General features: G+C 34.8%; 1 protein-coding gene across 4 annotated transcripts in view; it reads right to left on the bottom strand.

Moving 5' to 3' along the window:
- Positions 1–1242: 1242 nt before the first annotated feature.
- The window catches only part of ZC3H11D (zinc finger CCCH-type containing 11D), a 38926-nt gene continuing 16406 nt past the window's right edge, over positions 1243–23762 (bottom strand). The window contains exons 4-14 of one of the 4 annotated variants that reach the window (XM_087448596.1): positions 14579–14737; positions 13454–13579; positions 13259–13372; positions 11003–11113; positions 9674–9781; positions 8186–8296; positions 6659–6763; positions 6198–6401; positions 4417–4509; positions 3187–3213; positions 1797–1864 (exon numbers count right to left, since the gene is read on the bottom strand). In XM_087448596.1, coding sequence (XP_087304722.1) covers positions 1797–1864; positions 3187–3213; positions 4417–4509; positions 6198–6401; positions 6659–6763; positions 8186–8296; positions 9674–9781; positions 11003–11113; positions 13259–13372; positions 13454–13579; positions 14579–14737 — 1226 coding nt within the window. Of the gene's footprint in view, positions 1269–1796; positions 1865–3186; positions 3214–4416; positions 4510–6197; positions 6402–6658; positions 6764–8185; positions 8297–9673; positions 9782–11002; positions 11114–13258; positions 13373–13453; positions 13580–14578; positions 14738–23762 lie in introns of those variants that run through there. The other 3 variants (XM_087448597.1, XM_087448598.1, XM_087448599.1) reach the window with 3 other exon arrangements.

Genomic DNA, 23762 nt, shown 5'->3' with positions numbered 1-23762 from the left:
TAGGCAGCATCATTAGAAGCCAGAAACAAGGGTTTATAACTCCAGAGGCTGGAATCATGTCTTGTAAAATGTTCTAAAATAAAATATCTCTAAGAACTCTGATCCCCTCCCCCAATAAATATTGAACAGGAGCTACGGATAACCACGGGATACATGCAAATATAAATACAGGGTGTCCCAAAGCCTTAGTGAAGTTCTCAGTTTTAATAAACTCAGAAGTATAAATACTACAAACTTATAACATCATTTGAAAGGTTAATTACTTACATACTCATTCTTGTTTTTAAGTTTGAAGGATAAATTTTTAATCTCAAGTTTTTGTTTCAGTCACTCTGCAGATGAAATTTTAAAAATTAAAAATTTATTATTCAAGATACACAATTCTAACCAAGTGCAAAAGAAATGGAAATAAGTTTTCAAATGATGTCTCTTGCATTTGTAAGTATTTATACTTTTCGAGTACGAAAGCCTTAACACCTCACTAAGACTTTTGGGACACCATGTCATTAATTCACTTTTTTTCCTTTAACAAGTCTTTTTCTCCAATATGATCATATAATTTTTGTTTTCATGGTAGGAAAATGTTTATTTTTCAGTTTTGAATGTAGCACATCTCAGCAGACAGATTTTGTGGTTGCCAATTAAAAGACATTGTTCAGCAACTGCCTGCATAATAAACCAATCATTGTCTCTTTCTACAACACATCAAAATGCATTTCTATTGGGATTCCTCTAACATACTCATCACCAAACTGTAACCCTGGGACTCTGCTGAATTTGTTTACACTTTTTCTGTTATTGCCACTGTGGACCCAGCTCAAAATCTAGGTAAAGAAAGAAAATGTGAAGTTTCATCCATGAAGAATATTGCAAAACAGAGAGCAAAGGCAGAATTTTACTCCTCAATCTGTGCAATCTAAATTAGTTTACAATTAAAGAATGATTCTGATTGTCAAACTTTTAAATTTTATTAAATGTTGTGGCAATGCACCAAATGAATTCCAGACCTATATAAACAAACAGGCAGCTGTTTGCAATTTGCATTTTTATCAGTTTTGAAGGAGCACGATGTACTTCCTGCATCTTATTTTCAAAATTTGCATTTTATCATCTTTGGCTATCCAGTATATAGTATGGAGTACTTGAATATCTCATTCTTTGAATTTTCATTTTTGATTGTAAATCAGATGATGTCTGGCACTTTCCTCTTTTCTCATTTTTCTCTTCTCTCAACCTCCAGGTTTACTTGCTCCCATTTCTTCTTGGCTCTAATAATAAAATACACAAAATATCCCAATTATATTCTTTTTCAGTGTTCTTCAGGGTACCAACATTTTGTATTTCTTTTGCTAATTACTTACCATAAATCTAAAGGCAAAACAGAAGCTAACCTTATTGTTTTAATTTATAAATTTTCAAAACGCCTTTCAAACTAATTCCACTTCTTTCCAAAGCTTACTGTGTTTTGAATTAGAATGGAGGGATGGAAAAGAATGGAAATAATGCTACATATAAGGCTGTACCATGAGGAACCCAGAATGAACAGAATGAACATTCCATCCTTTGGATACATGCACCTCCAGTCACACCAGCTATCCCCCTTATCAGAAAGGACATGTGGCCTCAAGGGAAGGCTCACCATGAGAATGACATCTCTAATCACCTTCAGCTCCTTTCCTCGATTCCCTTAGGCACATTTTCCTCTCCTATTGCATTATTCTCATAGCATCTAATAATTTTCCCAAAAGGCTCCTCTTGTCCGTTTACACTTCTGTGGCCTTGGCTCCCGATATTTCTTAGAGGAATAGACTAGTGGCAGCTTTTGTTTTCTGCCTCCTCTCTCCAGCGGTCCATCTGCCCACTGAGAGTTGCTGAAATCACTCCTCTGTGCCCCAACAAGAAGTGCAGAGGAGGAAACATGAGCTAATCTTTCTCTCTCTGTTCTGGTGATGACAACAGTTGCAAAGGATAAAAGTTGAGGGGTTATGAATTTCCCAGCCAAGAGCTCAGATAAATAAGAAAACTAACTTAATTTTGCTATAACTCTATTTAGTTTCTTGACTCTAAGTCCCCATTCTTCCTGATATAGAAAGTTTATCTAGTCCTTTGCACGTAAACTTAGTCCAATTCAGTGATTTCTTTGTTACTTCACATTTATATTTCAATCACATTCAGATTTGAAATTCTTTTTCACGGTTTTTCTCCCTCTCCCACCTCCCTGCTGCTTATCCTAATTTCTAGGGTTGGGACAGGGGAGAATGGCCGCAGCTGGGAAGAGAGTATCATCTCAACAATACTGGGTTTCAACAAGGTCTGGGTCACGTGCTGGAGAATGGTGGCCCAGATACCATCATCTAAGGTTTCTCAAACTTTACTGTGCATCCTAATCACCTGGGGATCTTGTTAAAGTGCAGATTCAGCAGGTCTGAGATGGAGATTCTACATTTCTAACAAGCTCCCAGGGGATGTCATTGCTGGTGGCCTCTTCAGGTAATAAGAAGTGACCATACATAAGAAGTGACCTGAAGTATGGTGACGATACTTCAGGTAATAAGAATTTGATTGGTGGATGATGGCTTGGTTTCTAATGGACTCTCTGGCAGAGCCATCTGTTAGGATTCTAGCTGAGTCCTCACCTCCAACAAATGCATCCACAAAAGCATCTTTCTGATGCTGTCCTTTCAGTGCCAGCCAGGAGACTGTGTAGACCCACTGGTCCTCTCTCCCAGGAACTCACTCTCACTTGAAACCCACAGGATTATATGATGCCTTGCCAAGCAAGCTTGGAGTGCAGAAATCTCAAGAGGCTGTCTCCAGCCTTCTCATGTTAGACATGGTTTGCCTTCCCCCAACCCCACCACCAGACGGCATTGAGAAATTCTCTCCAAAGTTTTTCCCCCTAGGTTGCATCTGGGAAGTGCAATGTAGATTCATTTTATGCTCAGACTCTTAAAAACTTCAAGGGGAATTCTATCATTGACCTTTCTAGCCCTGGGACGTGGCATAGCTGAAGGTGGTGGAAGAAGAGAAGGGGACTAGGACTGAATAGGTGGCTCTACACTGTGCCTGGTCTCTTGCTGCCTTTCTGTACTCTCCTCCTTACTCTGCAGATTGAAAGAAAAAAGTAGTTTTGTCTGCTCACCTCCCCTTTCACATCCCCTTTCCTGTGCCATATGCGGATGGTATGAAATGAGGCCTTCCTTCCCCCAAATCCTTCTGTAATTCAGTTCTAACTATCTGGAGAGAAGGCTACTGGGATACAAGAGCAGGCACTGGGACAGGAGCAGGGGTGAAGAGCACATCCTTTAATACTCCAAATAACATTCCACCCACAAGGAAACCATGGGAGAAAAAGATGTGGCTCAATAATTTGTGGTTTTATCCACGATTTTCAGCAACTTTTCATCTCCTTCCCCTCGATATCAAGTGAAATTATATGTGAAAACCCACACAAAATTAGGAGAAAATATACTCCAATAGCACTGCAGCAGAGTTCACTTGCAGTACAATATGGTTTGAGAAGAGATGGGAAAAAAAAATTGACTCCAGTCCATATGTATATACACAGGTCTGTGTACTACCTCACAGTTGCAGTCAAAAGAGTTTAGAGAAATACTGCTTTAGAAGATACCAGCTATTTGTCTTGGAAAGGGGACAGTTTCTAGTCTGGATGCGTGCTAGTTCATTCTGGGAAGCTCTTATGTAAGAGCTTACGGATTTCAGATGATTCTGGAAGTTCTAGCCTACTGATTTATGTAGGAACTCCCTATCTAGAACTTTTTCTGAAAGGTTCAGTTTCTGAGAAGTAACTGAAATCATTTTATCCTGTGTGGTTTTCCAAACCTACTGAGCCAGCCCCAGAATAATCTGGGAGAAAAGCTTTTTAGCAAATGAACCACCTGAGGCTGGGTCTGCCACAAACCTCTACCCCTGGGAGGTTCCTAGGATCCCCACACCCTCCCAGAGCACAGAGCACAACAAGGGGGAGACACAGTGACTCGGAACCTTCTGGCCTGGAAAGTTCATCTTAGGTGCCTGTCAATCTGCACCAGCCAATATCTGTCTATGGTGGATACAGTAGGGCTTTAATATTTTGTGTCAAAATACACTTTTATATATTTCCTTTGTAGTTCAACAAAGAGTGCATCTTATTATATAATTGCTGCAACTGCTGTGCTTGTAACTAAGGAGAGAAATATACCAAAAGATTTCTGATCACGCATAAAAGTAGGCAAAGGAGAACTACCATGAAACAAAGTAAAATTAGATTGCTAGTAGACAAGACATCTAGTAAACTTCAAGTAATCATGTTCATATGTATCATGAAAATTTTCTAAAATATGTTCCTTGAGCCTAAACACTTGTCTTTCATTTTCAGAATTGTATGCTACATTAAAATCACTAGTCAATATTTACCTGTATATATCTTTTCAGCTTTTGAATATGTCTTTGAAAAAGGAATTCTTTTTCGCCAGGCTGAACCATTATATGGTGTTGACATATATTTATCTGAGGAAAAAAAGGAGACTGGAATTAAATATTTTATAACTTTGAAATCATATTCCAGGAGCGTTTCAAAATCATAAACATCTCAGAAGTAAAGCTATTCTCTAAGTGATTCACTTTACCATTTCAAAGCTAAGGCATCAGAGATGCAAGTGAGCTTATTAAGACCATTTAAGTTATCAGTGAACATGGTTACACATCTCTTAATTGGCTGTCCAATTCCTCAAGTAAGCCTCTCTCCCACGAGGCTAAGCTAGAGGAGAGTACGATATCCGAATGTGATCAAAATATTTCATTGCCTTGCTTTACCATGATTTTACATACAATTCTGCTAATATTCGTAGAGCTTTAAAACAAAAAAAGAAAGAAAGAAAAATCTAGGAGGTACAGCCCAATCTCCTTTTCCTTCCATGAAGTGACTCCCATGATGGCAATGATTGCTTGGCCATAGTGAACTCATTGTCCCAAGAAACCAAAACATTTATATACTGACTTGGCCCTTAAATATCTGCTTTCTTCTGACAGCTCTATATTTGAACTATTATCCAACTATGTTGTATTTGTGTTTTCAAGTATTACTATGCAGCTGTGATTCTCAAAGCATGCTCCATAATAATACTAAGAATTTATTTGCTTTTTCCCCTGTGTTGACATTTTCACTAATGGTGCAAAAGCAATCATGAGTATAACTGCAGCCACCTTGACACAAATCTAGACAATGGTACCAAACTGTTCTGGTAGTCATTCTATTCTTCACAGCCTTCCACTCACAGTAAAATGATAATATTAATAATAAAATAATAATAGTGATAAGTAGAATTAAAAGCCTGTTTCACCTAAGAATATCTTTATTTTTATATCTAAATCCAAACATCAGTCTATTCTAAAAGAAATAGAAGAAAAACAATTGAAATAAAGTTAATCTCTATTTAAATTGTAAAAGAAAGGACCCAAGAAAGACATAGAGTTTTTACTTATATTTCAGAAAATATACAACATTCAGAACGCCACTAACTAGACTGTGAACACAGGAAGATACAAACATGAAATTATAGGGAATTGAGTGGCCTTTTGTTAAGTTCAGAAAACTGAAACCCAACTTCAAGAGCAAAATTCATCTGAGACAGGAAGAGAGAGATGTGGTTCCCTCCTGCCTTGTGCCTTGTGCCTCCCGACAAATCCTGTGACCGCCCATTACACGATGAAATGATTTAGAAGCAATCTGTGCATGGTGGGGGAGACAACAGGCTGCCAAAAACATTGCAGTTAACCCCCAAACTAACCCTTTCAGAAAGTAATCATGAAGGCCTAAAGAAAAGACAAGGCACTAGCCTGAAAGTGATAATTGAACAATGCAGTTAGTGGAAAAAGAAAATGTCAACCATTTGAAAACAATCCTCAAGAGTGAAATAAAGCTACCCCGGGGGAACAAAGAGCAGTGTTCTGAGACAAAACTCTAGGGAGGCTCAATGTCCAGCCATCTGCACCCAACATGTCTCCTTCCATATCCTTTAAAGCATGTGTACTCCTGCACGGGGAAGAAATCCTCTCACTAGTTTTCTAAGATGTTATGGTGGTGGGGGCCTGGAGAAAGAAGAGGAGGGTGGGTAGCAATGAAGATGAGTTGGACCATCAGGAAATTCCATGGAAATGCAAATCATAGACATGAGTAAACCATACAGGAGCCTCACCTGGACAGAAGTTGTGTTTAGGTTCCTTGTTAACATCAACTTTATTGTAGGACCCGTTTGTGGGCTTGCTGCGGGGAGGTACATTCAATGAGACAGTCCTGACAGCATCTCTCTGAACATGGATATAGGATGCATTCTCAGCATTTCTGTTTTTATTATTGCGATGGTAACTCATTTTATTTTGGGGATTTGGGGGCTGTACTGCTGTAAAAGAAAGGGGAAAGGCAGTGAGGGATAAAATAAGCTGGTTTCGTACCCATAAATAACACACAGCACTTTAAGTGTTTGATAGCACAATGGAAGACAATGTAAGCTAAAAGAATTAAGTTTACAGGAGTTCGTGGACATCTAAAGTTACAGGTTGCACAACAGTGATTTGTTTTTCAGGTAGAAAATATTATTTGATATTTAATCTCTTTTCAAATTATAATTTAGAAATATCAAATATATAGACACTTTACCTCTCCGCATTCCTGGGCCAGGAAAGTTCTTTGGTTCATCATAAATCCATTTTCTTTTTTTCATACCTTTAAAATGAGGTTTCCTCACTGGCTGGACATGATTCACTTAAAGAGGATACAAATTTTTACAGTTTTTTAAAGAAATACTTTCATATGAAAATTACTGTAGGCGATAATTATGTATCTGTGCATTCACATGTCAAGCAAGAGAAAAAAAATAAATGCACCATCCTAATACTTACTTTCTAGAACAAAGGGTGATTTATTTTTAAGTAAAAAAAAAAAAAATCAATCCTGGAAATTGATTGATAAGAAAACTTTCAAAAGCATTTTTCAAAAGAAAAATGCTTTTCTCCAGAGGAATGTGTAGATTCTTTTGAAAAGAACACACAATTACATTCCAAATGTAACTATCTATCTCATTATAATGCTATTTTTAAGTAGTTTTATAATTATTTTGAACATAAATCTTTTTGTACTTTTTAAGCCAAAACTACTACTTCTTAAGAAGTTGGATTAATGTAAAATACTTTTAGTGAATTTTACCTTATTCTTTTGAGATCGTAAGAAGTTGAGCACACAGATAGTTTGGTGAAACAAGATTGAATAATCAGAATTTGTAAGTGCTAAGATCACTAAATTATTCACTTTTTACTTACATATTTTTACATTGAAAATTTTATATGCATGTTCAATTTTCCAGAAATTTCTAAGGTACATTTCTCTGGAGAATCTTAAAACAATTTGGTAGAGAGGGGCATTCTTTCTTATTTCTCTGTGTGGAGATCCTGAACATTCACAAGTAACTATTGCACAGAGAAAACGAACATCAAGTTCACTATGTAGATTATATTAGCGCTCTATGCTGGACCAATAAATCTCTCTGCCCTGGCTCTTAACTTCAGCTTCAGCGTTAAGCGTTCAGTGAAGCTCCGATTCACCACCTCCTCTCCCAACATCATTTCCACCCTACTCTCAAGCTCCCATTCCTAGTGTCACTAATCTGAGCTTCTTGGGGGTAAACCATCATGGTTCCCTTCAGAGCCTAGGTGGGATCCAAGAATATTATGAGCGTTCAATAAATGAAATAAGGGAAAGAAGGAAGGAGGGAAGCAAACAGAGGAAGATTCATAAGTCTTAATTTTATCAAGAGAAGTAGCTCAGAGTACCGAACGGCAAGGAGAAGCCAAATCAAGAAAAACAATTCAAAACATAATAAAACCTGTCAAGGTATCCCACTATGGGTGACATTTAAAATGCTATACTAATGAATCTTCCAAGAAGGTAGTATATTATTAATTTTAGTACCAAAATTAAACTAGTGGGAAAGTATACAGTTTACTAGGACCTACATTACAATTCTTTTTCAGAGTTAGTAGAATATTGTGTTTTTAATTCTTAATCCTGAATAATTTTTAAATCATCCTTTTTTCTTTCTTTTTTAAAATTCTATTTCAAATAAGCAAAACAAATCCATGATAAGACAAATATATCTAAGGCCAAAAAACGATAGAGCTAATATCTCACTTGAACAGAGGTCCTCTCTGCACTTCATACTGATATTCTCAGTAGCATTTAATACATGCATTGTAGGTGCTAGTCGGGTAGTTAGCTTTGGATGAGAACTGTCCTTGTTATCTTTTAAAGCAAATTAAGAAAATAAAATAGCAATATTAGTAAAAGAAGCATTTCAGTTGGTATTTGACTTTTCAAACATTATATGATGGGCATACCTCTTTAATATATATATCTTTATTAATTTTTAGAATGCATCACTGAAATTCACTAATTACTACATTAAGTCCCCAAAATTTGTCACTAACAAAACATTAAAAACCCAGAAATACAGCCATTATCTTCAATATGTAAATTATATATTTGTGGCAATATTTTTAATACGTCTACACAAAAGAATGAAAACGTTATCCATTTTACATCAAATGTGCCAATTGAAATTGAGGTCCCAGAAATATTTTAAATGTAACAACTTTCACTTGTTCTCAGCTTTGGAGCAGGACTGTCCAACAGTGCTTTCTACTGTAATGGAAACTTTCTAAATCTGCACTGTCTGAAATGACAGCACCAGTCACATGTGGACACTGAGCACTTGCAATATGGCTAGTGCAACTGAAGAGCTGAATTTTTTATTTTATTTAATTTCAATTAACTTAAATGTAAACAGCCACACGGGGATGGTGGCTACCGTTATTAGTGTAGTTAGAAGTTTGTTTGGTTTTGTTGATGGAACTTTTCCATCTTTGAGTGAGAGAGAGACAAAAAGAGATTTACATATAATTTTCCACAAGAATAATTTGATCACTAGTGCTTTCTCCGGTTCTTGAGAACATTTATTTAATGGTGGGGAAAACAGTAAATGATATTGGTTAATATTTGGATGAAGAATATGTGAAGTCCTCTCATTATAGTGCAGCTGTACTTTTAGTCTGTGACTGAGAGAGCTGCCCAGCAGAGAGGTACCAGCTGGGGGATTCTGAGCATGATATGGGCAGATGAAACTATAGAGGATGCATTTTATTATTGTATCTTTTGATTATTCACAGACTATAGTTAGTACTAATTATAAAATCAGGAAATCACTATGAGATTAATACTCTTGGCAGTATTAATGTATATAGCTTCACAAACAAAGTGTTCTAAGAAAATTCAATCACCCTGAGTATTTGAAGTTGGAAAAGAGAAACGAAAAAAGACTTAGTATTACCATTTAAGACAACCAATAACTTTAGGGCTAGCAAGACTCCTAGAAATTATGTAGTCCAACAGGCCAATTTCTCAGATAAGGAAATTAAAGCTAAAAAGATAAAGCTTCATGGTCAAACAATTCGCGATAGAACCAGGACCGGAAATTTAGGGCTCTTCACTCCTGTCTTGTGTATTTAATGTACATTTTTATTTATTAGCTTGTGTCTTATATTGGGTTCTACAACATTCAAGCTTTACATTTAACTTATCTATCCAAATTACAAATGGATCAAAATATAGAAGGTTCATTACCTTTAGTATTTGAACATTTTGACATGGTGATTTTTTTCTCTTCATTTAAAGCTTCTTTTTCGTCTACTCCAAGAAATATGATCCTCTGTGGAACGTAACAGTCACCTCCTATGACAATACCTTACTGTCAGTGGCGATGATGACAGAAAGTTGTACAAAACTATCTATCTTTCAATAACAGGATTATCCTCCTCTACATTATCCCTTTTGCCCACTTTTGTTTAAATACTTTTCAGTGATACCATCCCCATCTCTATACATATCACTTATGTTTAGATTAATAGGTGTGTGTATATATGTATATGAATATATAGTATGTACACTTACATACAGATAATTGCAAAAAAATTCATATAGTCAACACAATTAATTTTCCTTCAATGTATAACAATCTTTGCTTCCACCTTTTACCACCCTTTAGAGATACTCAGAGTAAATATAATTTATCTTTTATGTAGTATCTTCAGACATATGAAAGCACTTTTTATCTTCCTTAAAGGTCATCCATTTTCCAGGATAAATATCCTTAGCTGCTTTAAATATTACTTATATACATATTTTGCAGATCCTTCACCATACAAGTTACCCTTTCTTAACATAAAATATTTGTTTCAAGTAACCTTCTTTAAAAATGACACCCAAATGTGGACCACCCTGTACAGAAATCAGTGGAACTAGTATAATAATAGTTGACATTTATGGAGCATTTTTCTTTATGTCAGACACTCCACTGAGTAGTTAAATGACTTACTACATTTAATTATCTCTCTATACTACTCCTAATAATTCAATGTAAGTTTACCCTAGCTATTTGGTAGCTGATACACATTACTGAATCATTTTGAAAACTTGTGGCCAACAAAAAACACTTATTTTTTTTCTCCCAATCTGTATCTTGTCAGGTCTTTCCCAACTTGAAGAAAACCTACTGTTAATGTCCTGAACGTAAATGCAAGATTTTATGTTTATCACAGTTTGAGTTTACCTAATTAAATTTGTCTCGTTGTTCCAGCATATTAACTTCCAGTCATCTGCAAATTTTATGAACATGTCTCCATTCATCCAATTATGCAATTATTTAAACATAAAATCATTTATTCTACAAATATTTACTGAGTGCACATCATGTGCCAGACCTTCTACTACAGAGATTCGTCTACAGCAAGTGATTATACACAGTTCCAAACCTCAAGGAGCTTACCTACCAAAGTCAATGATAAAAATGTCAAAAAAATTTTGACGAAACAAAATTAGTTACGAGAGAGAAAATTCAGACTCAGTTATTATATGGTGATATATTCAGAATCAATCAGTAATAAATTAACTCACCTCCATTTTCAAAAGCAGCAATGTCAGTCCTTGGTTTCCCATCCGATGATGCTTTTATCTCACCTGGCCTTTCACGTAGGCTAAATTTTGTTGGAACTGTAAGACCATCCCCTAGAAAAAAAAATTACCCGGGAACCATTAGATGCTTACATAAGTTTATGATAGAATTCATGATGATAGTAAAAAGGTTAAACGTTAATACAAGTATTGTTTCATAGTGATATGATGAACAATAAATTTATAAATACATGAGTTTTAAGCAAATTTTATAATTATCAGGAAAGTAGCAAGCAAGTTTATTTTCCTATGTGGATAATTTATCAAATGGCAATTTAAAAATTTAAGCAATCTAACAATACTGTGCGTGTATAATAAATTTAGCTTATTTGGTGTGGGTTTTTTTTTTTTTTTTGGTGAGGAGATCAGCCCTGTGCTAACATTTGCCAATCCTCCTCTTTTTTTGCTGAGGAAGACGGGCCCTGGGCTAACATCCGTACCCATCTTCCTCCACGTTATATGGGACGCCGCCACAGCATGGCTTGACAAGCAGTGCATCGGTGCGCACCAGGGATCCGAACTGGTAAATCCTGGGCCGCCTCAGCGGAGTGCGCACACTTAACCGCTTGCGCCAACGGGCTGGCCCCTGGTGTGTTTTTCACATAATGAATTTTATAATATTTCTCTTTATATCTATTCACCATGAACAAATTGAGCAAAAATATCAGAGTCTACTATTGGTTAAAAAATGCTAATTACACCGTGATGATTAATTCCCACCCTTTTCTTTACACATCTGTAGATACATTTCCTCTAAAATAAACTATTAAAAGCAAAATAAACAAGATATAACAACCTAATGCAACACGTGATTCTGGATTGGAGTCTAAACCAGGAAAAACACTTTATTTTGCTATCAAGGACATTGATGGTACAACTGGTGAAATTTGTAAAAAAAAAAAAAAGGTCTGTAAATAATATTGTATCAGCGATAATTTCCTGATTTTGATATTTACACTACAATTATGTGAGAGTTATGTAGGGGCATCATGTCTGCAACTTACTCTCAAACAGTTTGGAAAAAATAATAACAGTATGTATATTTAGAGAGAGAGTGAAAAATCAAATGTGTAAAACGCTAACATTTGAGGAGATCTTGGTAAAGGGTGTTCATGAATTAAACAGGAATTACTTAAAAATAAAAAGCTTTTAAAACCATAATATAAAGTGAAAGTGCATATAATTGTCTTTATAATCTGCCATTTTTAACATTCATTGCTAATATATTTTGTTTGTTTGTTTTTATTTTGTTATTCTTTTGTGTTTTTCTTGTCTAGGTAATGCAGGCCATCCGTCCTTCTCTATATGGCTCCCACCTGCAGCGAGGTCTTGCCAATTATTCTACCATCTGATGGTATGTTGCTGCCCCCTACCGCCCTGTGTTTAAATAGTTTGTCACATATGTACTTGTAAGACAGGCATTTTACTCTTTATCCTATACTCATCTCAATCCTGCGAGACGTTCCCAACTACCTTTTTCTTTTTTTAGGAGAGGAAAGGATTCCAATCTCTCCTACTGCTGTAAAACTTGTTCTTCAGCTCATCCTGGGGGCAAGAAAACTGTATAAACTCATGGCATCCAGGGATTTTCTCTGAGTTCCTGGTTATATATCCAGAAAATAATGTTGTTATTATTCTTATCTTGCCTTGGAGGCCAAAATGTTCACCAACAGCAAAATCAGAGTCACCAAAGCATAAGATCCACGAAAAGCCTTGGAGTTATCCACCTGCATTGCCCCTGCAATTGCTCGGAACACGGACAGCGCTCATTCAATGAACAAATGTACTCCTGTTCTGCCACTAACGTCATTCTGTGATCTCCCTCGTCCTTCTAGGGCTAGGTTGTTCTTTCTATGCTTAAAGAAAAATCTACACCTGTTTCACAGGGAGATTTATTTTCGTAGACAAATAAAATGGTAAAAGCAAATTACTTGCCAATTACTGCATGGAGTATGTAGTGTCACCATGTGTCTGTGAAATCTATTCATTCTGTGGGTCTTCTGGGAAAACATAATTACATTAATAGCAGCTTTTCATATTAAATTTAGGTCACCTGATAAAAGCACTTCCTTCTCACTCTCAATTCTGATGTATTATTTATTATTTAACTCTAGTATTCATCTTACTAAATAATTCACAGCCTATCACACGAAGTATCTCTGATATATCACCTTGAAATGCTGACTTTTCATTCCTTACCTTCTTGTAATTCACTGCCATTTTCCAAAGGCTTTTCTAGCTCTTTCTCTGCTGTGGAGGCTATGCTTTTTGATGATGGAATATCTGGAGGAGTATGAAATCTGTAGTATTCACCTAATCTCCCATAAGAAAAGTAATGGTTAGTATATTTGTCACATCAAGTATTAGAAAATCCACAAATGTTTGATTTCTTACCAGATTTATAACACATCTCCTTTATTGCTCTTTTTTCCTCAATTTCTTCAGAAGTCTTTGTCCATAAACCAGAAGCATCTATAGGATATATATTTTTTAAATTAAATTGTCCCAAAGCCAAATAATCTGAAAATTTATAAACCAGAATGAAAAATTCCAAACATCATTCTCATAAATGGATTACTATTTTTTTTAATTTTTAAAATTAATAATTTGCATACTGGCAAATATTTCTAATTGCTATATTTCTAGTATTAGAAAGAATCAACCAAGAGAAAAGAAGTGACTAGTTATACATTTTGTATCTTGAGATAAGAAGCTGGAGGTGTAGATTCACATGTTGAGTTGATGTTTGTTTCCTTAGAGGAAGATGTAGGTATGGCAGACGTAGAGTTACAGCCAAGAAAAAAAGGAATAAACAGATCTATGTATTCCTGAGCACAGAAACTATGGTGACCAGTAGCCCAGAGAAGGATACATTACAGGGTAAAGGCAGACTGAGTTTACTTTTTCTGCATATTTATCATGTTTGTACATATTTATTGGCACCACAGTGCTGTAATGATATGGGAGGAATACGATGGACTAGGATGCAAAAGATCTGGGTTCTAACCCTGTTTATACTTTTGCAAGGATTGCTTAGGATAATGCCGATGATAGTACTTTATAAGTTATAAACTACTCTATGGATCTCTACAACTTCAAGGATTAAATGTGAGACAGATAGGTGTAATCACGTAATAGGTAGACAGATGGACACACATGTATATCAATGTCAAGTTATATATAAATAAAAGTTATATATAAATCAATGTTAACAATGTTAAGTTACATATAAATAAGAGGTTATTAGAATTCCTACAAGCAACTGTACATGTTTAAACATGAGCTCTGTCTCTCAACCATCATACAACAAAAACTTTCCAATCCAAATGATCATAAGCATGTCTAGACATAGAACAAATTACAACATAATGAATTTAATACACGTAATAAAATTAAAGCTATTTTCTTACCCAAATCTGCCTTATATATTACAATAAACCTCTAATGTTAAACTAACATGTAGAAAATATCGTGAGATTTTTGGACGTGCGTTGTAAATCTGAGAAAAAGCTTACTAACCATTTTGTTCATCTCCTTCCTCCTCTTCTTCCTCAAAGTTAGTTTTTAAAACTAAAGGATGGTGAATGGGTCGTGATATATTCTCCTGAGGTTTCGGGGGTTCCTGACTCTGGGTCGGGGCTGGAATTCCTTCCTGAGTTTCTTTCTGTAGTGTGATATCTACAGAGGGAATGCAACATTTCAGTCTTTTCAAGATATATATGATGTGCATGTTCAATGATCAACCATTGTCCTCCTGATGAACTACGTTTTTGTGAAAACGTCTCTTCTCATTTTTGCAAAGGTTATTAAACTAACTTGCAAAAAATATCAACATTTTGCCTTGAAGGTGTGGAAAATATGCTAATTTATAGATTTTAAATAGTAATTATAACCATGACTTGGTATATCACACTTTTGATATAAATGCAATGTGATCATAAGCATTATTGTATTCTTACATTAGATCTGTGGGATAAGAATAACTTAACTAATCACATTACCACAAATTAACAAAGGCGAACTTGTATAAGGCATAGCTTATAATAGCAGAATACATATGTCTAAAAAAGGAAAAAATCCAATGGTTGTAGTTTTCTGTGGCTGGGGGGTGATTACTTGGAAGTGAGCAGAATGATGCTTTCAAATTTCTCTATTAGCTACACATTGGTCAGACTGGCCAAAACTCTAGGTCATATTTAAATGTTCTGTAACCTCCAAAACTAACCAGAAAATAATAGAAAAAGCTAGTGAACACATGTATCTTCTATCTTTACTAGCTCAACTCCTTTTGTTTTCTAAACCAATAGTTATAAAATCTGGCTAATTATCAGAATCAACTAAAGAAATTATTCAAAACATCTTTTGAGTCTCTGCTTTCTGAACTTCTGATTAAGCAGGTCTAGATTAAAGCCTGGAAATCTGATACTATTTTTCAAATGCCTCAGGTAATTACGAAATCAGCCAAGTTTGGAAACCACTGCCCCAAATCAATGATCATCTAACTGGGGTCCTGTGTCATGGAAGCCTTGCGGTGAGCATGCCATCCCAATAATTTGAAAGCAATCAGTCCTATTCCAGATCTTCAATTTCCACATCAATTTTTCCTCTAACATTGGTTTGCCTGAGAACAGGCCTGAGTTCACAATAGCATTTTCTCCACTTTACAAAATAAAGACCTACCCTTCACTCATGCCAAAATTTACACATTGCCCAAAAGCCTAATCCTCCTTTACTGATTAATCAAACTACCATGAACCCATAGGGCTTTCTCCATTACATTGATTTATGCATATTTCTACAAGGAGAAGGTTATGGTGTGATAGGCAGAATAACAGCCCACCCAAAGATGTCCATGTCCTAATCCCCAGAACCTGTGTGTATATCAGGTTATATGGGAAAGAGGATTTAAAGCTGCAGATGGAATTAAGACCACTAATCAGCTGACCTTAAAATTGGCAGATTATCCTCGATTATCCAGATGGGCCCAAGATAACCAAAGGAGCCTTTAACGGTGGAAGAGAGATGCAGAGGAAGACAGCAGGAAAAGAGATGTGACAATGGAAGCTAGGTCAGAGTGATGCAATGTCAGAAGGACTTGGCTATCCATTGCTGACTTAGAAGGTGGAGGAAGGAGGACATGAACCAAAGAATACAGAAGGCCTCCAGAAACTGGAAAAGGCAAAGAAATAGGTTCTCTCCCAGAGTCTCCAGAAGAAATGCAGCCATTGAGATACCTTAATTTTAATCCAGAGAGATCTGTATCGAATTTCTAAACTACAGAACTACAAGATAATAAACTTGAGTTGTTGAAGCCACTTGGTTGGTGGTAATTTGTTACAGCAGTAACAGAAACAAATACACATAGTATTAGAAAAAGTGCTATCGGGGTCCATGTTGGAGCGTTCTGAATTGAAATGCATAAGAGAGTATGGTAGTATTGAAGAATTTTTGTTGAAAATGTTTGCTTCTTCCATTTCTGTGCTATTGTTAAAGAATATATCACTCTTGAGGGAAAGTCTCATGACATCAATGAAAAGAGAGCACTAGTGAAAAACTCTGAAGGAAGAACTTGTGGTCTTTTGTACACAACTTCTTCCACTTGCCATAGTGTTTTCAAGGCTTATTTATGCTGTCACCTGTAACAATACTTTATTCGTTTTTATAACCAAATAATATTCCATTGCATAGACATACCAAAATTCATCCATTCATCAGATGATGGACATTTGGGTTGTTTCTACTTTTTTGGCCGTTACAAATAATGTTGGTGTGAACATTTGTGTACAAGTTTTGTGAGGACATGCGTCTTCATGTCTCCTGGGTATATACCTAAGAGTGGAATAGCTGGGACATATGGTGACTGTATGTTTAACCTTTTGAGGAACTTCCAGACTGTTTTCCAAAACAATAGCACCATTTTACATTCCTACTTGCAATGTACAAAGATTCCAATTTCTTCTCATCCTTGTCAACCCTTGTTATTATCTTTTTGATTAAACCATCCTTGTAGGTGTGAAGTGGTATCTCACTGTGGTTTTGATTTACATTTATCTAATCGTTAATGATGATGAACACCTTTTCATGAGTTTTTTGGCCATTCGGATATCTTTGAGTAATGTCCATTTAGATATTCTGTCCATTTTATAATGGGATTGTCTTTATGTTATTAAGTTATAAGAGTTCTTTATATATTCTAGATACAAGTCCCTTATCAGATATATGATTTGTAATTATATTCTCCCATTCTGTGTATTTTCTCACTTTCTTGATGGTGTATTTTGAAACACAAAACTTTCTCATTTTGATGAAATCCAATCCATTTTTTCTTTGGCTGCTTGTCCTTCTGGTGTCATATCTAAGAAGGCTTTGCATAACCAAAGGTTTCTATAAGTGTTTTATAATTTTAGCTCTTACTTTCATGTCTTTGATCTATTTTGAGTTAATTTTTGTATAGAGTGTAAGGAAGAAGTCCAAATTAATTTTTTTAATGTGACTATCCAGTTGTCCCAGCACCATTTGTTGAAAATACTACTCTTTCCCCCATTGAATGGTCTATGCACTCTTGTCAAAAATCAATTGACCATAAGTTGATTTATGTAAAGATTTATTTCTGGTCTCTCAATTCTATCCCATTGATCTACAGATCTATTTTTATGCCAGTACCAAATGGTCTTGATTACTGTAGATTTGTAATAATTTCTAGATTTTGAAATCAGTAAGTGTGAGTTGAACAACTTTGTTCTTCATTTTCAAGATTATTTTACTATCCTGGGCCCCTTGAATTTCCATATACATTTTAGAATCAGCTTGCCAATTTCTGCAAATAAGTCAGTTGGGATTTTGATAAGGGAGGCAATGAATCTATGGATCAACTTGGGAAGTATTGCCATATTAACAATAAAGCCAATCTATGAACATGGGCTATCTTTCCATTGTTTAAAGTTTTTAAAATTTCTTTCAACAAAGTTTTGTAGTTTTGAGTATGTTTTGCGCTTCTTTTGTTAAATTAATTCCTAAATATTTTATTCTTTGTGAGGCTATTGTAGCTGGAATTGTTTTTCTCATTTCATCTTCAGTTTGTTCATTGCTAGTGTATAGAAATACAATCAATTATTATATATTAATCTTGTACCCTGGAACATTGCTGAACTTATTAGTTCTAATAGTTTTTTAATGGATTTTTAGAATTTTCTAAATAAAAGATCATGCCATACGCAAATAGAGATAATTTTACTTCTTCCTTTCCAATCTGGATGCCTTTTATTTAGTTTTATTGCTCAATTCCCCTGGCTTGAATATAAATAGCAAGAATGGGCATCCTTATCTTGTTCCTGATCTTAAGGGAAAGCTTTCAGTCATTCACCATTAAGTATGATGTTAGCTGTGGATTTTTCATTTATGTCCTTTATCAGGTTGAGGAAGTTCTCTTCTATTCCTAGTTTGTTGAGTGTTCTTATTATCTTGAAAGAGTGTTGGGTATTGTCAAAGATTTTTCTTCATCTATTATGATGATCATGTGTTTTTTTGCCCTTTATTCTATTGATCTGGTGTATTACATTAACTGATTTTTTAAAGTTAAACCAACCTTGCATTTCTGGTGTAAATCCAATTTGGTCATGAACTATAATCCTTAATGTTGCTGGACTTAGTTTGCTAGAATTTTATTGAGTATTTTCATGTCTATATTCACTAGGAATATGGGTTTGTAGTTTTCTTGTGCTATCTTAGTCTGGTTTTAGAATCAGGGTAAATATCATCCTCATAGAATGAGTTGGGAAATGTTCCCTCATCTTCTAATTTTTTGGAAGTTTGTGAAGAATTGGTATTAATTCTTATGTAAATGGTTGGCATAATTCAATAGTGAAGCCATCTGAGCCTGAGTTTTTATTTTGTGGAAGATTTTTGAGTACTTATTCAATTTCTTTATTGTAATAGGTCTATTCAGATTTTCTGTTTTTTTTCTGGAATCAGTTTTGGCAGTTGGTGTCTTTCTAGAAAGTTGTCCATGTCATATGTTATTTAATTGGTTGGAATATAGCTGTTCATAGTATAGTTGTTCATAAGGGAATACAGATGCCTTTATGATCATTTTTATTTCTGTAAGGTCTCCTCTTTCATTCCTGATTTTAGTAACTTCAGTCCTATCTTTTTCTTGGTTAGTCTAGCTAAAGATTCTCAATTTTCTTGATCTTATCAAAGAACCAACTGTTGCTTTCATTGATTTTCTCTATTTGTTTTCTATTCTCTATTTCATTAATTTCTGCTCTAATTTTATTATTTTATTTCCTCTGTTTGCTTTAGGTTTACTTTGCTCTTCTTTTTCCAGTGTCTTAAACAGTAAGATTAGGTTATTGATTTATGATCTTCTTTTTAAATATGGACATTTACAAGTATAAATTTTCTTCTAATTACTGCTTTACCTGCTTCCCATGAGTTTTAGTAATGTTGCGTCATTTTAATTCCTCTCAAGATATTTGCTAACTTTCCTTGTAGTTTTCTTTTACAATTCCTTTGAAATTTCTTGGTTGTTTATAGATGTGCTGTTTAATTTCTATGTATTTGGGAATTTCCCAAATATTTTTTATCTTACTGACTTCCGATTTCATTACATTTGGAGAACATACATTGTATGATTTCAATCATTTTAAATTTATTGAAGTTTTTTTTATGGCCCAGTATATGGTCTATCCCTAGAGACTGTTCCATGTGCACTTGAGAAAAATGTGTATTCTGGTATTGTTGCATGGAATGTTCTATAGAGGTCTGTTAGGTCTAGTTGCTTTATAGTTATTCAAGTCTTCTTTTCCTTGTTGTTTATAGCGTTTGCATAGTGTATCTTTTTCCATCCTTTTACTATCAAATTATGTGTGTCTTTGAATCTGAAGTGTGTCTCCTGTAGATAATATACAGTTGGATCTCTATTTTTAATCTGATAACGTCTGCTTTTTTGATTATATTTTCTAACCCAATTACATTTGATTTTATTATTGATAAAGTTGGATTTCTATCTGTCATTTTACTTTCTGTTTTCTTTTTTGTTCTGCTGTCATTAAAAAGACAAATTAAAAATTTTTTTGTTCTGCTATTTCTCTACTGCTTTCTGTTGCAGTGAGTAAATCTTTTCCAGTGCAATGTTCTAATTCTTTTAATGATTTTTCCAACTTCTTCAGAGTTGCTCTAGGGCTTACCGTATACTTCCTAACTTATCAGAATCTGCTTCAGATTTATACTATTTAATTCCAGTGAGAACTAATAAGGTGAACCCTATATAGCTCTATTCCCTTTTTGGTGTTCTTATTGTTATATTACATCTGTATGTATTACAAACCTAAAAACACACTGTTATAATTATTACTTTATATAACTTTATATCTCTTAAAGGAGCTGAGAGTAGAAGGAAGAGAAAATATACATCTGTAGAGTTTGTTATATTAACTTTCTTATTTATCATTTCTAGTTCTCTTCAATTGTTTCTATGGTTTTGGGTTACTATCTGGTATCATTTTTCTACTGTAACAGAAGTTTGCTCCCACCTGCTTTTTTGTGCTGTTATTGTCAAATATTACATTTCTAAATGTTATAGATTCAAAAATACAATTATATACATTTTTTTTCTTTCATTACTTTGAGTATGCCATCCTACTGCCTTCTGGACTACACTGTTTCTGAGAAGAAGTCAGCTGTTATTCTCACTGAGGTTCTTTACATGTGACAAATCATGTTTACCTTGCTGCTTTCCAGAATTTGCTTTTGTTTTTGGCATTTAACCTTTTAACTATGATTGTCTTGATGCAGATATCTTTGGGTTTATTCTACTTAGAATTTGTTGAGCTTCTTGGATGTGTAGATTAATATTTTTCATTAAATTGTTGGAGTTTTCAGTCATTTTTTCTGTGAATATTTTTTCTAGTTTCTCTCTTCTCATTCTGGTACTCCCACTCATGTCCCATGTCTCATGTTCTCTGAGGCTCTGTTCATTTTTCTTCATTCTTTTTTCTCATTTTCAGACTGCATAATTTCTATTGATCTATCTTTAAGTTTGCTGATTCTTTCTTCTGTCGGCTCAAATCTACTGTTGAGTCCCTCTAATAATTTTTTTCACTTTAGTTATTGTAACATTCAACTCAAGAATTTCAATTTTATTCTTTTTCATAGTTTGTATTTACTTATTGATATTGCTTATTTATTGGGGCATTGTTGTTATCTTTACTTTTTTAAGCATGGTTTTCTGTCAGTCTTTGAACGTATAATAACTGCTTTAAATCCATGTCTGCTAAGTCTAAAATCTGAGCCCTCTGAAGGCATTCTGTTGCCTACTTTTTTTCCTGTGTATGGGTTACACTTTCCTGTTTCTTTGTATGTCTCATAAATTTTGTCCAGTTTTCTCAAAACTGGACATTTTGGATAATATATTGTAGCAACTCTGGATATTGATTCCTCACCTCAACCCCTAGAGTTTGTTGTTTGCCTTTTAATTTTTTAGTGACTTGAACTATTTTAGTGAAATATATTTTCTCCCACAGTGTACAGCCCCTGATGTCACTCTCCAGAGAGTGCAGACTCAGTACATCCAATCATCCTGGGATGACAATGGTTTTATCAGGACTCTCTTTGACTGCCTCTTTCCCTAGTTTTTCTGTCAAGCTGTCTACCTTTGCTGGTATCACTCCCAACTGTCAGACTCCATTAATTGCTGTTTGCTATAGTTTTCATCAATGCACTGGGGCATAATTTGCTCCACAGTTTGATCCAATTAAGTTATGGTCCCTTTATAGACGTAGTCTTTGAGGCCAATCTCTTGTTTGTTCCAATTCCAGGGGAGCTCTTTTTAACTCTTTCCCTGGTTGTCTTTGGTAAACTCCTAGCTGGTTAACACTTTAGCTTGTTGCTCTCATGGAGCTACCAGCCTCCTCGTCATTGCTTACCTCCCAAATCTCCTTTGTTTTCCAGAGTACCCATAATCTTAAACTTCCCCATACTCTCTTCTGTTCCAAATAAATAAAAAAAATTCCAAATAAATTGTTCCGAATAAAGCTCTTTTAGAGAGCTTCAAGTTCTCTGCTCTTATAGCCTACCTCTCCCTCTTGAGCAAAACCTCAGTGCCACCATTGCAAGTGGGAACCATCACTTCTCTTGGAGTGAAACCCATGCTTTACAAGCAGGGCACTGGGCAGAGGCAGTAGACTCTGTTATTTACAGCCATCCCTCCTGGAAAGCGGGCAATTGGGGGCTCTTTATTCTCAGCCTACTGCCCTTGTAATAGAACTTCTCTCTCTGAGGGGGCTGGATAGGAGAAGAAAGACCCAGAACTCTCAGCCACTCTAGCCTGAAAAGTAGAGCTCTTCCACATGGAGCTGGAAGTGGGGGAGAATGAGAAATGCTAGCAGCCTGCTCCTCCCAAGAAGATACCATAGTCTTCAACTGGCAGCTGGAGGTAGAGAGTGCCCTATGTTCTTGGTGACACCCACCTAGAGTAGAATGCCACACTGAACTGGGGGGTGGGGAGAGAAGAGAGTGGTGACTCAAATACCCACAGACTTGCTGTTCTTACTGATATTTAATAGACTTGAATAAATATTACTTCAGTTGCTGTATGCTCTTAGGACAATTTCCAGACACTTTACTTTTTGTTTAATATATAATTTTCATCAACTATGGTTGTTTCACTGGGGAACAAGTCCATGGAACTCCTCAAAATGCATTTCTGAAAGTTATCCTAGAGTCATAATTTTTTTAAATGTAAGTGCAATTATTGAGTAGATTGCTGAATTATTCATGATATCTTAGATAAAACCCATAGAATAAAATGTTGAAATGATTTTCTTTCAATTGAGTGTTATTCCATGAGGTAGTTAATACCTATTTTATCAAATAATATTATAAAATGTTCCATTTAAAATCAGTCCTCACTTATTTTAGCTTATAAAATATTATCTCCTAACTCTCTTAGCAAATATTAGAATAATATGCTAGTTCTGAATATTAGCTTTTAGCTATATGCCTTTCTGTTTCATAAACAGAGAACAGTTTTGACCATTATTCATCTCATTAAGAGATACTTTTCTGATAAAATTCTACTTTTATGTGCAATAATTATTTATCAAAGTTTGTAACAATTATGTTGTTTTAATAAAGTATATATCAATAATAATTGTAATGACAACACAAATCCCAACGAAATACGTTAAAAAATGTATTAATAACTCTCCATAAAGTGAAGTCTTTTTGTCATAGGAAATAAAACAAAAATTTAGATTTCAATTTATATACACTTTTATTATACTTAAATTTAATAAGTGATCAATAAACTCAAGGATAAAAATATTAGGTTAGGATAAAAATATGTGAAGGAAGAAAATGGAAATAGTTTTAGGAGCAGGAAAGATTTTTTTTAATTTTTAAAGAAATGTTTGTCGAAGTATTTATTACCTTTTAAATTTATATATAACACATATACAGAACAGTGCACAAATCATAAAATATGTAATGTAATAAACATCACAAAGCCAAAACCTAAGTCTAGAAATAACAGTCTCCTCTGTGTCCTCTCCAGGTTATACCACTTTCCTTCTCTATACCTACAATAGGTATCTTCATCCTGACTTATGGTCATCACGCTGTGGGTTTTCTTATAGTTTCACTACTAGGTGTGCATTTCTAAAACAAGTTTAATTTTGCTTATTTTTGAAAATTTGATAAATGT

Source organism: Ceratotherium simum, chromosome 25 (assembly GCF_057802395.1).
Source record: "Ceratotherium simum simum isolate JZ-2026a chromosome 25, ASM5780239v1, whole genome shotgun sequence".
NCBI classification, from domain to species: domain Eukaryota; kingdom Metazoa; phylum Chordata; class Mammalia; order Perissodactyla; family Rhinocerotidae; genus Ceratotherium; species Ceratotherium simum.
Note: the sequence above shows the minus strand (reverse complement) of the source record. Positions and strands in the feature narration are given on the sequence as shown.